At 38.1% G+C, this 16,232-nt stretch overlaps 1 protein-coding gene across 2 annotated transcripts in view; it reads left to right on the top strand.

Moving 5' to 3' along the window:
- The window catches only part of PRKCE (protein kinase C epsilon), a 286,002-nt gene that overhangs the window by 224,274 nt on the left and 45,496 nt on the right, over positions 1-16,232 (top strand). For both annotated transcript variants that reach the window (XM_051782886.1, XM_051782887.1), the window contains exon 11: positions 4,808-4,962. In XM_051782886.1, the coding sequence (XP_051638846.1) occupies positions 4,808-4,962 (155 nt within the window). The remainder of the gene's footprint in view (positions 1-4,807; positions 4,963-16,232) is intronic.

The raw sequence follows: 16,232 nt of genomic DNA, 5'->3' as shown, positions 1-16,232 counted from the left end.
GTGTTCACACAAAAAACTCAGTTTAGGGAACTAGTGAGGATCAGGAAGAATTTATTCACACCCAATTGTACAAAAACATAAATGAAGGAAAAAATGGTCGTTGGAGTAGGGTGCTAAGATTAATCAAATGTGCATTTCACTTGAAGAGTCCATGTTCACTGGCTTTCCTGAATGATTTTAAGTATTGTAAGAGATGAACTGGGAGACAAAAAACAGTAGTGAAAAGATTTGTTCTCAGACTTGTGTCATGGATGCCCATCTCAGTTTTCAAACTGGGAGACAGATTGCATGACTTATTTTTGTTTTGTAATATTTCAGTAATGAGGCTATGCAGAACTGCATATTGGGTCCCCCAGCTGGTAGGACTCGTTTGAAAGGGAAAAAAAAAAGTTTGTATTCTTCAAATTGCAGTGATAATTGCACATGGCCTTATGTCTATCAATGGGTTGTCTTTAGACTGCAATCTAATGTTAATGAGATTTTAATTGGAAAACAAACAAAGGACAGGCAGGTTAATGACTGATAACAATTTTTTAAAAGTCTTTTAAGAGCTACACAATGATTATTGTAAACAATACATCAAAGTCTTTCTATGTCTAACTTTCATAAAGGGTTTACGTAGAAGCTTGTTCCTTAACAATGCTATTATTCCACATCTAAACAACTAATAGACTGTATAGTGTCATCTGTTAAATCAAAACTGATTGGCAAGATTATCTGGCCTTACTAGTAGGAAGGTCTTGGTCATTAATCACACCTCCACAAAAAGGAGCTGGATTGAATCTGTTATGTCCTTAGAGTTTACCACTACTGGTGTTTCTGAAGATCTACCCTCCTTTTCCCAATTTGAAATGTGTATGTTATTCCAACAGAAACAAAATATAGAACTTCTATCCAGTGAAACTCATAACATCTAAAACCAGGCAAATATAAACCGGCAGGGAGTGCACATACTATATGGTCAGATGTTAACAAAAAAAATATAAATAAAACTAAAAATCAGAAAATGGCTTTGATGAGGGAAATCTATGGCAATAATCAGAATAAAGTGGGAAGTATTAGTCAGAAAGATTTACTGTACAGCTAAAGGGTGTCTATATTGAATGTCAGGAAGGATGAAAAATCAAATTGGGACACAATTAATGGAATGGAATGAGAGAGGTGGAACAAGATTTCTAGTTTAAGTGACAAGAGTACTTCTCCAGATAGTGATAGGGACAAAGACTAGAAAAGACGTTGCTTTTGGTGTCCAGTTTTGATGACACAAAGTGTGTAGGAGACTCTCAATTAAGAAAGTTGAGAGGTGAGACTGGAATCATAGAGATATTAAGACAGGCATTTTGTATTCCACTATAGTAGTTACGCTTATGGTCAGAAAATACTATGGAAATACAGAGAGAAGTTGAACTTTTTTTGTTTTGACTTCTAGCCTGTTTATTTCATATCCAATTTTCTTTTAAAATCTTTTACCCATGCTCTCTGCTCCGCTTTTCTTTCCATTTGTTATTTTAAGTATTCTCATTCAACCATACCTTTTGAGAAATTCAAGGAAAAGCAGGTATGATTAAAGGCTAAAATAAACCTTGCAGAAGAATCTAATTACTTCAGAAAACATATTAACTTACTTTGCAGCACTTTTGTGCTTTATAGGTGCCAAGAGAGGATTAATCTGTAGTCTCTTTGTTTGTGATTTTGCCTTTTATTTGAGTTTATATAATTAAAGAGTTCCCAGGACTGCTTTACATTTATTTTGTTCATCAAAACATGCTTCTCAAATGTGATGAAAACGGAGTCCAAAAATAATGCAGTCCAAACCAATGCCATTCGGTTTTCTCTTGGAACACAACCAATGATAAATTCATACCTCCTATCTCATTTTTAACTGAGTAAATGCTGTGTTGTCCCTTAATGTATAATTCTTAAGAATGTTCACTTTATGTTCTCCTACTTCAGTGTTTTAATAAATCCTAGTGGCACATACTGCAAGATGCATATAATCAGGAATAATAAAGTTATTTCACTATTACTGTTTGAGGATGAAATCCTCTCTGCACTGGAGTCTCAAATATCTCATTGGGTCTCTCAATGTGTGTGCTTACATTATGACAGAAAGGAAATAGTCAGAGGGTTGGGGACCTATATTTTGGTCATTAACTTTTGATGAAAGATAGGGGAAAAAGTTTGAGTATCAAAAATCAAAATAGTATATCTGTTGTTGTTGAGATTATGGGAATCAGGAAAAAAATGGACTTACCAATCTCAGCTCATATTCATAAAAGATTTTCTCTTCTTTTACATCTTCTTTTCATGTAAATTTGAATCCCAGCTGATCATGTTACTGTCCTGACCAAAAAAAAAAAAAAAAAGACCAGAGGCTGCTTTTAAGAAAGTATTTTTCATAGGGACTGAATATATTTAATCAAAAAAGGTGGTATCTTCTAGTGTTGAAATTCTGGCCTGCTGTGCATCTGCATGTTGTGCATCGTATTGTTTACTCCATGACAGTGGATGAGAATTAGTATTTTTCTTCTCTCAAAATCAAACACTTTTCCCATACTCACTGTAAATAGAGAACAGAACTTTCAAACTATTTTTTTTCCTCTGAATTCTCATTAGAAAACTGAAATGTGTACCCAGGAAAGCTGGAAAAGTGACTCAAAATATCAGTCTGCAGCAGAAAAATGCAATAGCAGAGCAATTTTGATCTCTGAGCTGTTAATTTTGGTTTTAGTAGCTATGGTTTTGATAATGTGGTCAAGTAAGCTGCAGAATCTGCCAGAAATACCCTTTCAAATGGAGAATGGGATGTGCATAAGGAAGGTATAAAAGAGGATTCCAGTCTCCAGCTCTGGAAACGGAGCTACTGCTAAAGCTTTTATTCAGACTGTGTAGTGAGAAAATACTCTGCTAAAGAGTCCAGGTTAAATTTTCAGTTAGCTGAACTGGAGATGTCCTACAAAGGTCTCAACTAAAAGAAAAGAACTTGAATTTTTAACTAAACACAATTTCTGATATTTAAAATCAACAATTAGGCTTTTAGTGAATATGACAAAAAGCATTAGCTCTGTTTAAATCAAACACAGAGTATTTGAAAATTATACAGTGTATATCCTGATATGTTAGGAAATGGCCCTCATCTATATAATTGTGTAAACCAGCCTTTTACTGGTGTTATCACTCTTGGAAGCAGCAGTTCCCAGCTCAGTAGCAAGTTGAGGATCACCGTCTGGGAGTCACAGTTCTAAGCACCATCACTTTGCATCAGCAAAGAGACCAAAACTGCTCTTCAGAGATAGTCTGTAGTGTGGTGATGAGGAGCCCAGCAAAGGACAATGCCTGCATCTTCTTCTTAGGGATGTCCTGTCATCTTACACCACATTCCAGTACAAATATAGCTATGCTTTTGAGTGACTTCATGACAGAACTGACTGCATTGGTGTTATCCTTCAACTCTAGCTTCTGAAATTTCCCAAATCTTCCTTTGTAAAGACTGGCCATGATGGGCTTCTGAAATCCTAAGACCATCTAACAACTATCAGATTTTCTTTTAAAAGCAAGGCTGTAATTCTTGTCGGTTCCAGAGAGAATCAGACAGACAGCACAGGACCCATATTTTTGCTTAAAAGAAGTGAAGAGGGTGGTACTTAAAGCCTACACTAATGTCAGAAGATCTGGACTATGATCTTGAATATTTCATATCAGCAGAACTGAGCACTGCAAAAGAACAAGACATGGCTCTGGAGCCATGCTCTTTTGAGTATGATACAGCCAGAAGCTTCAATGGTATTCTTCAGTAGCTTTTCCTTCCTAGAGAATGGTAAGAAAAATGTTGGAAAATGTACCTAAGTCATAAGCAATGTTTTACCAAGAATACCACTCTAGCTGGCATTCTGAATTGGATCCAGTCTGGCAGTTTCCATGTTCCCAACATACAGGGGGAAAGGTGCAAAGTTTTTTTCTGCATCCTCTTTCTGTAATCAGCAAGAAGTCAGACAAACATTTCTAGCCTTCTCCAGGAAACATCCCTGATAAGTATAACATTTAGGCATTTAATGAGCAGGATTAATGCACATGCTTAAGTTTAAGGATATTTTTAAGAACCGTACTCTGAATCCAAATCGTAGGGTATGATTGCTATTCTCAAGTAAAGTTCGTTTCTAGACCTCTTCCATGGAAATAAGTTGGAAGGCTTGAACTTGGAAGTGATAAGCATCAGAAGAAAATAAAAAGAACCTTGTATGTACTTTATTAACGTAATTCTGTTTCATTGTTTTGTGAGAGTTTGAGGCAATTCAAAAAACCATTTATAAGTGTTTGAGTTTGACGGCACTGGTTTCTGTAACTTAACATTTCTAAACGATTTTTACATAATTTGAGAAAGATGCTTTGCAGACATAGTAGCTGGTAAGAGAGAAGTGAAGAAATAAGAAGACTGTCAGTACTCGACAGAATTTATTTTATCTTTTCATAGTTATGGCTAAATTATAAAAGAAACAGTATCGTTTATGTATCTCTGCTATTATATAAAATTGATTATAATTCCATATGTATTTGTTGATGTGTGGAGTTTTGTGTGTGGGTTGCTTATTGCTAGGTTTTGATCGCCGTTTTCTCACTTTGATACTCCTGTCTCATATTCTTTAGGTTTGGGGGATTTTGGTTGTCACCTTTTCCTCTTTTGGAATTCTAGCATTTGTTTTTTTTTATTTCTTGACGTAAATGTTCTGGTCACCTAAAGTGTAGCTTCAAGCAGTCCTTTGTGCACCGAAGAGAAATTAGCTAAATAGCACTGTTTAATTAATTTCAGGACCGCCTCTTTTTCGTCATGGAATATGTAAATGGAGGAGACCTAATGTTTCAAATCCAGCGCTCACGCAAATTTGATGAACCTCGATCCCGCTTTTATGCTGCAGAGGTCACATCAGCACTCATGTTTCTTCACCAACATGGAGTCATCTACAGGTACTTTTTTTGATCAAAAATAAAGTATTCTTGAGGCATTGGGCTGGTTTTGGCTGAAATCCTCAGTCTCTTAGCAACCAGATTTAGATTAGTTGTTTGTTCCAATTTGCTTACACAGAACTTTTTTTTGGCTGTTTATCATTGAGAATGTTAACATTTGAATAGCCTCTGCAGCAGTCGCCAGCTGTGTGTGCCAGTTTTGTATTATAGTCCAAATAAAGTGGGTTTGAAAAAGCTTGGCACAGTGCGACCCAGAGGTGACCTTTCTGCAGATCGGTGCAATCTCTTCACTTTCCTCTCTGTGCCATAGATTTCCTCTCAGTTTCTTACTCCCTGCCACTTCCTGAGTTTGTTTGTCCTAGTTGTCTCCACTCTGATACAATCGGGATGGTCGTTTGCAATGCTTTACTTATGCCCCTTCCTCTTGACTGTTTGGGTGAAGGCTTAGTCACCAGCAGGAAGTGCCTCTTTGGAGACAATTTTGATTTGCTTGCAAGTGCCCTGCATCTATTTGAACCTCCTCCCCGGTCCCAGTCTCTAATCTTCAACACCCATGCACACACACAGACAAAAAGTGCATATTGTTGTGCTGTGATGAAGAATGCATTTAGGGATAGGCTTTATTATTAAAAGTAAGGATTCACTTTGAAAAATTTCACCCTGATGTTAATGTGTTTATTAAGTCCTTTATCTTGTCATTTCATGCTTCCTCTCTTTCTTTATTTGTTTTTAGCAGCCTATCATTGCTTGAGATAAATTTGGACTTTCACAAGCAGTATGCTTGTGATACAAGTTGTCCTGTCTAGTAAAAACTCTGAGTTCTGTGGATCTGAGCTCTGTTATTCTCTTGATATTCTCACCCTCTTTCAGGTTATCAGTTTTGATTTGAGGTAGTCATCTCAGGGACAGGCAGTCTCGGATTTCTTTTGCAGAAACATCAAGATGAGGATGTAGAATTTGTCACATCCCTGGATTCATATTAAGGCAGATCTTAAGAGTATTAAAAATTGAGAGAAGGGAATTTTAAGTGTTTAGTAACCAGGACTGAGTGGTAAGTTCTATCGTAGGCCACTGCCTTTCCCACATACTGGGATTCAAAGGGAAATTTCTCAAAGAAGGGGTGTCCTTTCCAGAGACATTGCAAGCAGTAGGACATCACAATTTCTAAGGAAGATAAATCTCTGTGAAAGTGATCTTTTCATCAAAAATCCAATTTTCTTTATAAAATTTCTGTTGCTAGCTGCATCTCTTAATCTCCATTTTTTGTTAACACTGATATGTTTGCATACTGGGTTGTACTTTTGGCCCTACCACTTGACATGAGTTTGTTTTCAAGTGCTGAAGATCCAACACTTTTCTTACCTTTCCTGCCCATATCAAATTTCCTATTCATTGTCTGCATTTATTTCCAAAGCTAGGTATTTGTACATTTAGGTAATAGAATGTGGCAACCTCAGATTTTGTAAGTATTCATCACAAGAGAAACAGACAAGCTTGGCACCTTAGAAAGTGAAGAATTTTGAAGATTTGTTTCCATAAAATACTTGAGCTATTTTCTCCTTCCTGGAAACTGGAGGTAGTCACTTTGTAATTAGCAGGCAGTTTAATGATTTCTGTGAACCAGCAAGAAAGAACTGGTATAAAATTACCTCTCCCTTCTTTATATGTGTGCATTCATTCACCCCCATCCCTCCAGCTCCCATTCTTTAACACATCCTCTTCTCTCTCTACTCTTTCCTATCTCTTTTCTCTTGTCATATGTAGCTTTCTGCTGTGTGTTGACTCCTACCTGCATTGAATTGTTTTATGTGCCTGTGTTCTTTCTATGACTTTTTATCAGCAGAATGCTTCAATCACAAGAGAAATGTCATGCTAAGACAATGTTTTGTAGTTTAAACTTCACAGTGTACTCACAACTTCTGATTCAGAGGCTGTGCTGACGTGTCTTTTGCACGTTAGAATATTACACTGAAGTTGTACATGGCATGTTATATTGAGTGTATGATCAGAAGAGGCAAAAGAAGAGAAATAACATGAGTTGTAGGATGAAAGCAGAAGCAGGAAGAAAGCAACAGGAAGAACATTAGGAACAGATTCAGTTGTATTTTGTTTTGACATAGGCTTTTGGATCTGGACATGGCAATGTCTGTAAGAATTATTCATTTTCCGAACTGTGGGATACTAGGAGCTTCAACTATTTGTAAAATGTACATCCCAGTTACTCTATAAAATACAAGTTGAAGGAAAAAGTTAGTGATTATTTTAAAAAAATTAATCATGAGAAAATGTCACAATTCATTCACAATGTACCAGGCCCTGGCAGAATGCATTTGTTCATGTCAGGCATATGTTAGAATAATTGTCTTGCACAGAACAATTTCAGCCTAATTATTCCATACCTCACTGCGTTATTTACTACAGTGTTAAAATGCATTGGGATCAAGTCACCCCTTTATGTCTCCAAAGCTCTTATTAGCTGGCAAACAAGGAAAGAAAAGGGAAAGAAAAAAAAAAGAAAATAAAAAAACCTATGCTCCTGAATAACTACCAGTCATAACTACCTAACGTGCCTTCAGATATTTTAATAAAGAATACTTGTCTTCTGTGTAATTATATTCTAGAAAAAACATTGTGGTGTGAAATTAATGGTTATTCTCCAAAGTGGGAAATGCTGCTTGTGTGGGCACTACTTCAAGGAAAGTGGGGTATATATAAATAAACTAAGATGTTTGATGGAAATGCAGGTTTCAAAATAGCTGCTATACCTTCTGATCTTTTTTCAGCCCTGTATGTGAAAGTATTTGTTTGGAGCTAAACATAGTTGTATTTTGGGAAGTAAATAACTAGCTTTAGCTCATGTTTTGGCTTGTTGGTTAGATTTTTAGAAAGTGCTATGATGATACTAAATGATCATCTTTTATAATAACTAGTTTATCCTCATTTCCCCTGGAGTTCAAAGAGAAGGCAAGCTCCCTGTTTGGCAATAGAAATTATTTTTTAAGTTCACATCTTTGCAGCTGGCCTAACAGTTGTTCCCAGACTTGTCCAATTATCGGTGTGCTCACAGGAATTACGTCTTCCTTTTGTTTATTGAGTTTCTGTTGCAAATAAAGATGAACCTCAGAATTTATCTATATAAAGATATTCCTGTTACTGAATGCATCTTGTGTGATAGATAAACTTTACAATAATTTTTAGTGTGGCATTTTTAAAGGTATGATGTTACTGTTGTTGTGTCAAAAACACTTCAACAGCTTAATAAAAATATTTGCATTATCCCTGACACCTTCCCTCTCATCTGGCATTCAGCAATTCAGGCACATGTCAAGCTAGGGCCTGATAATACAAGTAGAGTCAATCAGACACTGGAGAAGTTTCAGTCACAGTTTCTGGCAGTCATCTTGTTTGTGTTATGCAATTGCACCACTTTGAAAAAATGTATCCAGGCTTCAGGAATTAAGGGCTAAACCATGAATCTCGTTTTGCCTGCGAGCTGAACTGGAGTTTGAACTGAACAATGAAAGGTTGTGGACTATGTTCAGTGTCACCTGTCCCTGGAACCTGATATTTTTAAAGTCCGTCATCATAAGCTTAATATATTCTCATATAGGGAAGATGCAACAAACTGCATGTGTGTAGAAACTGTCAGTTCTGTACTCCCCTCTCATACTGACTTTCAACTTTCCTGTGCACTTTCTTCAGATATATGTAAACATGTTTCACCTGCAGTTGTTGGGCTGAGGTGAGGAGTACCTGGGGTGGCTGTCTCTCGCTCTCGTAGGAATTCAAGTGAGGTGACACAAGTGGCCCACTCTGGCCTGAAATACCTACAGAAAAGTGTTGTCTCCCCAGACAGGAACATCAGCACTATAATGGAGTACCCCTTAATGACAATGTCCCCAGTTCATATGTGATTTAGGAAATAACTGTGCAAGCTGCAAACGTAATTTCAGTAAAGACCTGAAAGGCCAGTAGTTGCATGTTGGTTATCTCTGGTATCCTCCAGGACCATTCAAGTGGTCTCTCTGAAATACAAAAGAAGGAAACTGAATGTACACAATTTCACTTCACCTGAGAGGATGAAAAATATCTTAATAGGGAAATTATTGTCACCTGCTTTGGGTTGACCACTTCTATGGGTTTCAGACGTAGGGTCTGTGAGATGTTGCCTTGAAATCATATAGCACCTGGTCACAGGGGAGTCCTTATTAATAACTGTGGGTTGTTGTGTTCCTCAGCAATGTGAAGTAATAATCCAGCCTGTAACTTGCTGGAGCTTTCTGAGGCTCTGTACACTCTGTAATCAATGTGTTGGTCGTGATGAAGGATTTATTAACACTGAATTGAGGCAAATGTGAATATAAATAAGCTGATGCCAATCCCTGAGCACCTCCGGGCTTTTTCCATACACAACTACCCTAAGAACTTGTTTGAACACTAACTGAATTTTTCCTTGGATGATCAGTTTTCCCAGAATTCCTGTTTATCAAGGCAACACACACCAGTGTTTCAGAAAGAAGAACTACCTAAAATTAAAAGCACATTCATTAGTGTGTTTTTACGTGAAATAAGAATATTTAGAAAGGCTGACTTCATTGGCAGTTGTATGATTCAGTGCAACCTTGGCAGAGTAATGAGGAGTTATATTTACACTGATGAAAATGTTGCATGGTCAGTGGTTAACATGTTAAAAGTCATCATTCTCCCAGGTTACCTTACTGTGTTTTTTCTGAGTGGTAGCAGCCAAATTAAATTCCCCTCCCTCCTATTTTTATTTTTTTTTTAATGCAAAACTAGACATGGAGCATTTTGGTTTAAATTTAAGAATGTACAGATCATCTTATTTCAACTCTAAGTAGTTAAAGGTTAAATTGGTGCTTTGCTATGGTCCATGAAGAAGGGCAAAACCTTGTACTCTCATATAGCATATTCACACCCAAACACAGGAATATCCTGAACTCAAGCCCTTCTTCACATAAACTGCCTGTTGCAGTAGTCTGCTACAGGGAAGTTACAGTTTGCTTCTAGCCCAAGTGAGTAACAAACTATTTCCACTACCTTCAGTAAAAATAGGAAGCAAGGAGTGAATTGTACTGCCACACATGTGTCTGGAGTCCCAGGGTCTCCAGGGACTGCTACCCAAGCCACGCCACCTGACCAGTGCTTTGGCCAGGTGTGTGCCCTGGACTACATCCATGCTCTCTCTGCTCTGCCTGGTCTAGTTTCCAAAACTGAACGTGAGCTCCAACGGGATTTTAGTCAGTGGCCTCCTGCCCTCTTTGCACTTTTTCTTGCTGGATCTAGGCAGGCCAGCAGTCATGAAATGCATAAATAAGCAGGATGTCTTCCCCACAGGAAAATGCAGTGGGCTGGGGTGGAGAGGAGAGGGACTGAGGGAGATGAGAAGCAGGAAGGAGGGTTGGTTCCCAGGCTTCTGGCATTCGGACCGAGGGAGTCCACCCTGCCATCTGCCCAGCTTATGTATTGTGCTAAAGGCTGCTGTTGTATAGGAGAGCCTTTGACAAGGTTTCCAGCTGTGGAAGGATGAGTAAAGGCTGTGGGAATAGGATATGAACCACATGGTCTTGCCAACAGTAGAATGCTTTCTAAATTTCTCCTGGGTTTGGAACATTAAAAAGTCCTTAGTTGGCTCTTGCGTGGGAGTTGGGTATGTGGAGAGGCAGTGCCGGGCAGTTAATATTTAGAAGGATAGACCAGCACCATCAACCTCATTTGGGGAATAATGAGGCACTTCCAGGGGGAGTTCCTGGTAGCGACGTCAGCTTTTTTTTTTTTTTTTTTTTTTTTTTTTTTGCTTCATGTTTATTTGGTGCAAGATTTTCTTGTTTAATGACCGTTTGTATAGTGCTGTATTGTGTAAATAAAGCTATGACCTTTACCTTCTGATAACAGTATAGGAGTGAGTTAATGTTAAATGAGAGTGAGCAGGGAATGAGAATCTGCCTGGGTTAATGCCAAGTTTACATTCCTGTGAGGGCAGCCATATTCCGGTACCCTCAGTAGAAAGGGCGACAGTGCTTCTCAACAGATAATAGCAGTGAAATGTTACAGAACATATTTGTATTTATTTCTGGGTGAATGTCAGGGATTTTAGATGATTGATGTTTGTGCTTTTATTTTATAACAGGAAGAAATGTGTGTTATCTCTCAGCATTTGATAAGAAGGTTTTAACTGAGAGAAACATACACAAAATAAAAATCCACTAGAGCTGCAGCACATGTGAAACAGAATTTATTGATACGGCACAATCCCACTAGTTTTCCTAAACTGCTGAGACACAGCATTATTCCTGCAGAATCATGTACACCAGTTTCAAACAGAATCATACTCCGCAAACAATTTGCTAACATAGGAAAGAGAGTGCTTTTTGTTTCACAGTGCATGAAAAATCTGAAGGTGCTTCCTATATGTAATTCTGCTGCTAACAGGCAAAAGTTAGGACTGAATTTGAAGCTATGTCTCATTAAGGGTGAGGCTTTGCCTTTTTGCATGCTATTGAATACATCTGCCAAAGTCTCATGGTAATACAGAGAAGTTCACAGCAAATGTGGTTCTGAGGTGATAGGCATTTCTCAAGATTTTGTTGTACTCTTCAGATGCAATAGAGAATCATAGAACTGTAGAGTCGTTTTAGCTGGAAGGGACCTTAAAAATCATCTAGTTCTGACCCCCCTGCCATGGGCAGAGACACCTTTCAGCAGATCAGCTTGCTCAAAGCCCCATCTAACCTGGCCTCGAACACTTACAGGGATGAGGCATCCACAACTTCTCTTGGCAACCTGTTCCAGTGCCTCACCACCCTCACAGAAAAGAATTTCTTCCTAAGATCTAATCTAGACCTACTCTCTTTCAGTTTAAAACCATTCTCCTCATCCTGTAACTACATGCTCTTGTAAATAGTCTCTCTACATCTCTCTTGTAGGCTCCCTTCAGGTACTGGAAGGCTGCAGTTAGGTCACCCTGAAGCCTTTTCTTCTCCAGGCTGAACATTCCCAATTCTCTCAGCCTTTCTTCTTAGGAGAAGTGCTCCATCCCTCTGATCATCTTGGTGGCCTCCTCTGGACTTGCTCCAACAGGTCAATGTCCTTCACATGCTGGGGACCCCAGAGCTGGACAGAGTACTCCACATGGGGTCTCACCAGAGTGGAGTAGAGGGGCAGATTAATTTCCCTTGGCCAGCTGACCATGCTGCTTTTGATGCAGCCCAGAATACAGTTGGCTTTCTGGGCTGCAAAGTTGAAGAGTAATGCAAAATGATGGATGAAAACATGTAAGGAACTCTTATTTAGTGGTTTTTTTAATAATGATGACAAAAATACTGAACAATCCTAAAAGAAAATTTGGATGATGCATTTCAGTGAAGACATACAATTTCTTCTGTTTTTTTCATCAGAACCTTGCTACTTTTGGCTTAAGATCTGCATTTATGCTCTTTGCCTGTCTTCCCACCCCCTCTTTTATCCACCTCCTTGTTATGTAAGAGCTTATCACTTAGATGCTGCTGGACAGACATTCCTGCATGCAGATCACTACTCAAAGGCTGATTTTGATTCAGTGACACTATTCATATGCATGATATGTGCAGCTTCCTGAATGATTTGGGACCTTCATTTGACTCTTCAGGTAGAAAACGTGTTGCTTTAAAAGAGAAAATCATCACATTTGAGAATGCACTGTTATTAAAAAACATATGTTCTTTTGCTTACTGTTGCAAAAAGCAGTGGAAAATGAGAATTTATCCAATCTCAAAGCTAACATAACTGAATTATCGCTGAAATCTTTGAAAATTTTAAAAGTATCTGTTTAGCTGACAACTTGTACTCACATGAAAGAAAACCAAAATAATATTGTTCACCGGGAGGTTGATTAAATAGGCCTAACAAACTAAAACAGAGAAAACTAAAACAATAATAGGCCTAACAAACTAAAACAGCCAGTAATCCTGCAAATCCCTCAGCATTTTTGGGAACTCACCAATGTCTCTACTGCTACCAGAATAAATAGTGGTAGGATTACATCAGAAGGACCTTGGACAGATAAGGTGCAGTCTAACCAGGGGAATCAGAAAGTGGAACAAAATGGCTCAGGTGGCCATGACAGTGCTGAAAATGAGCTGAAAGGTGAGAGATAAGGAGGCCAAAGTGGTAATGAGTCACTTAGCTTACCTTCCTGTGTCAGAAGTAATGCCTGCCCCTTTCTTCACCTGCCAGCGTGTCACAGAGCCTGAACAAGCAGCTGTCCAGAGCAGTGACAGTAGGAGAAATACATTGTCTTCATCATCTCAGCAGCATTGAGTACATGTGGAGGAGGTAGATGTGGAGCAGGCTAAGCAGGAGGCAGATGTGGAGCAGGAATGGTAGTGATGCCAAGGCCAGCTTTTACCGAGATGGGAGCTTGTGTGGTTTCTGCACTGTTATATATCCAGAGATGGATGACACGAGGGAGAGATAATGTACTCCCAACACTGATTTTAATTTTGCCCCCCCCCCCACAAGACCACTTATGATGGGGGTATAATATTTTAGATTCAAAAAAATTCTTACAGTAACACCCAGCTTATAAGAAGAGAGGCTTATGAGGAGCCCAAGCAGCATTTCTCACAATGTACACAGCAGATGGGTCTTCCCTTCCTTACCTCCTGCTTCTAGAATTTGTTTCCAGTAGTCAGTCTTAAAAAACAGCAGAGAGAGAGAAAAAATAAATGTGAGAGACCAGAAATAATGCCAGTAATGACATATGTATGCTTTTTCCTCCAGACTTCAATTTCTTTCTCCTGATGTATGGAAGACACAGAAAATATCACTCTTCAATGTCAAATAGAAACAGTACATGCGGTTATGTGCATTTTTTTTCATGTAGGTTGTTACAACAGTGGCAGTTGTTAAAGTACTCTTCACAGGGTATTCCAGTCCTAGGGAATGTGATTGCCTCTTCAGGGGAAGGGAAGGATGGCATGACTTCAGCAGTAGATAGCCAGTATAGCAACCAGTGTGGGTGCACCTTGGTGTGAAACTAATAGAGAAGCAGTACCCTAAAAAAACAACCAAAGAAAGCTTGGTCACGAGTAACCTGAACTGAGGAACTTCATATGTTCAAAACATGGAATATAAAGGATAAAATTAAGTAGTCACAAATAAAAATTATAACACTTCACCAAGTATTTACTTGATTTATTATAGGGTTCCCAAGGGAGATTCTATGGTCTATAATAACACCCATTTAAAAAATGCCTAAATATATTCTAACACAAATAATGAGTCAGATGAAATTGCTATGGTCAATTAAGTGGGTAATGGATATTTAAAAGCTTCCAAACATCAATAAATCTGAAAGAGGTCCAAAGGAGTACTTGTAGAACAAAAATAATAGGCACTTGAGAAACTGCCTGAGTATGTATCTGCGTAAACTTAACTACCAGTAAGAGGACAGCAAGTGTTTGTAGTACTGTATACTGAGGGTATAAAAGGCATACCAAAGTCTGCCAGTTCATTTACTGTTAATCTGTAATGGGCCCAAAGGGACCATAACTATTGTAAAGATGTTCTGATTCTCATTTATATGAGTGTCTTCAAATATCATATAAAAGGATCCTCAGATTGTGCATGAGGAAAGTAGACAGCAGCTCAGCAGCATACACAAGGCTGAAGGCACTCCACTGCAAGCTTGTTGAAGCTGCCTCTGCCTCTGTAAGGTAATTTCCACAGACTCTGTGGGAGATATGCCTCGATCAGAGGTGAGAGAAACCCTTTGGACAGCCCTGGGGTTTAGACTGGTTCTCTTTTCACCTTTTGAAAGGCCACAAAATAAAAAAGAGGGGATATTTTCTCAGCCTCCACAAGATCAGAGCAAGTGGTGTGCTTGCACACGCAGTAAGACAGAAGTTTTGGTTTTCTGTGCATGATCTAAGAGGAAGAGGATTTCGCCATGATTTTTAAAACATCTGCAGATTATGTAGTTGTTCTGTCCACAAGCAAGTGGGTTTGCAGAAATTTTGAAATAATGTCCTGGAAATTATCTGTGTAGTAATAACAACAAAACATTAACTCATATTAGTGAGCTATAGCTTATAAAGCCAGAGATAATTCGGTGACAAATTTAGCATAACTCATTACCTCTACAGACTTTTCTCCCCTGGTTCAGCTATGTGCACTCTTAGTTATGGCAAACTAGTTGTCTGTATAAACTCAATCCAGGAGGGATCATGCTAAAATTAAAAAATTCTGTCATATAAAATAGGGTTTATTTTTTTCACAACTTATGTAATAGAATCCATTTAGAAAGCAAACACAGTTGTGTTTGCCTAATTACAGCATAGTAGCATGGAAGTATGAAAGAAAGTGTAAGGGTTGATGCTACGGGCTGAGTGGGCAGCAGAGAGTGGAACTGTATCATTGCTAATAAAGTACTTCATGTCATCATTTAAAGTCTAAGTTGAGAATCATACTATATTGTCCCTTAATATTTCGTTTGCTGCACTATCAAGTTGTAACACAATACTATAAATTTGCTACAGAGACTATAAACTAATACCTATATTTGTTTCAGGGTTGGGAAATGCTGAGTTGAATATATCATATATATGTCTTAGAGATATAGCACAACTTCTGCAACTTCTCTCCCATTTTGTTTTAAAGGTGTTTTGGTGATCTTTCTCAGAGACTGATTTATTCATGCATTTCCAGTTGGAATTCAGAATGTGATAATACATAATGAAACTATGTAATAAATGTGACTATGACATGACATGCATGTAGAGGAGCCACCATCTGGTGTATAAGAGACTGTTTCTTTAAAAATCATGGTTCTCATTTACAGTAAAAGCTCCTTCTGACACCAGACGAGCAAAGCAATTTTACAATGGAATTAAATTGTACTCAGTGTGCTCAGTTTAAGGCTGTCAGAAGGATACAAAGAGACTTTCTTGAACATTATAATTTAATTAAACTTTATGTGTAAGCTGTATAATTAGGTTCCTTGCTAGTCTTTGCCCACATAACTATCTGGGAGTTTTATAGGATAATTTCTGATCTTGTCAGAACATAAAGTCTGGTTAGCAGATCTCTGAAGAGGCTGGGCCCGTAGAAGTTACAAAAATAATTCCTCAGGCCCCAAATAACTTTTTTTATAGTAATAAATAATTTTTCAAGAATAAATAATTGTTCAAGAACAGCCCATGTTGGCCAGTAGTTTACATTATAATCCTACTGAAGTTATTTACATGCAGTGACTATCCAGAAAGTACCAAATG

This window comes from Manacus candei, unplaced genomic scaffold, assembly GCF_025592945.1.
Source record: "Manacus candei isolate 608988 ecotype Guabito, Panama unplaced genomic scaffold, ASM2559294v1 h1tg000017l, whole genome shotgun sequence".
In the NCBI taxonomy this organism is placed as follows: domain Eukaryota; kingdom Metazoa; phylum Chordata; class Aves; order Passeriformes; family Pipridae; genus Manacus; species Manacus candei.
The sequence above is the reverse complement of the archived record's forward strand: the minus strand, read 5'-3'. Positions and strand labels throughout refer to the sequence as shown.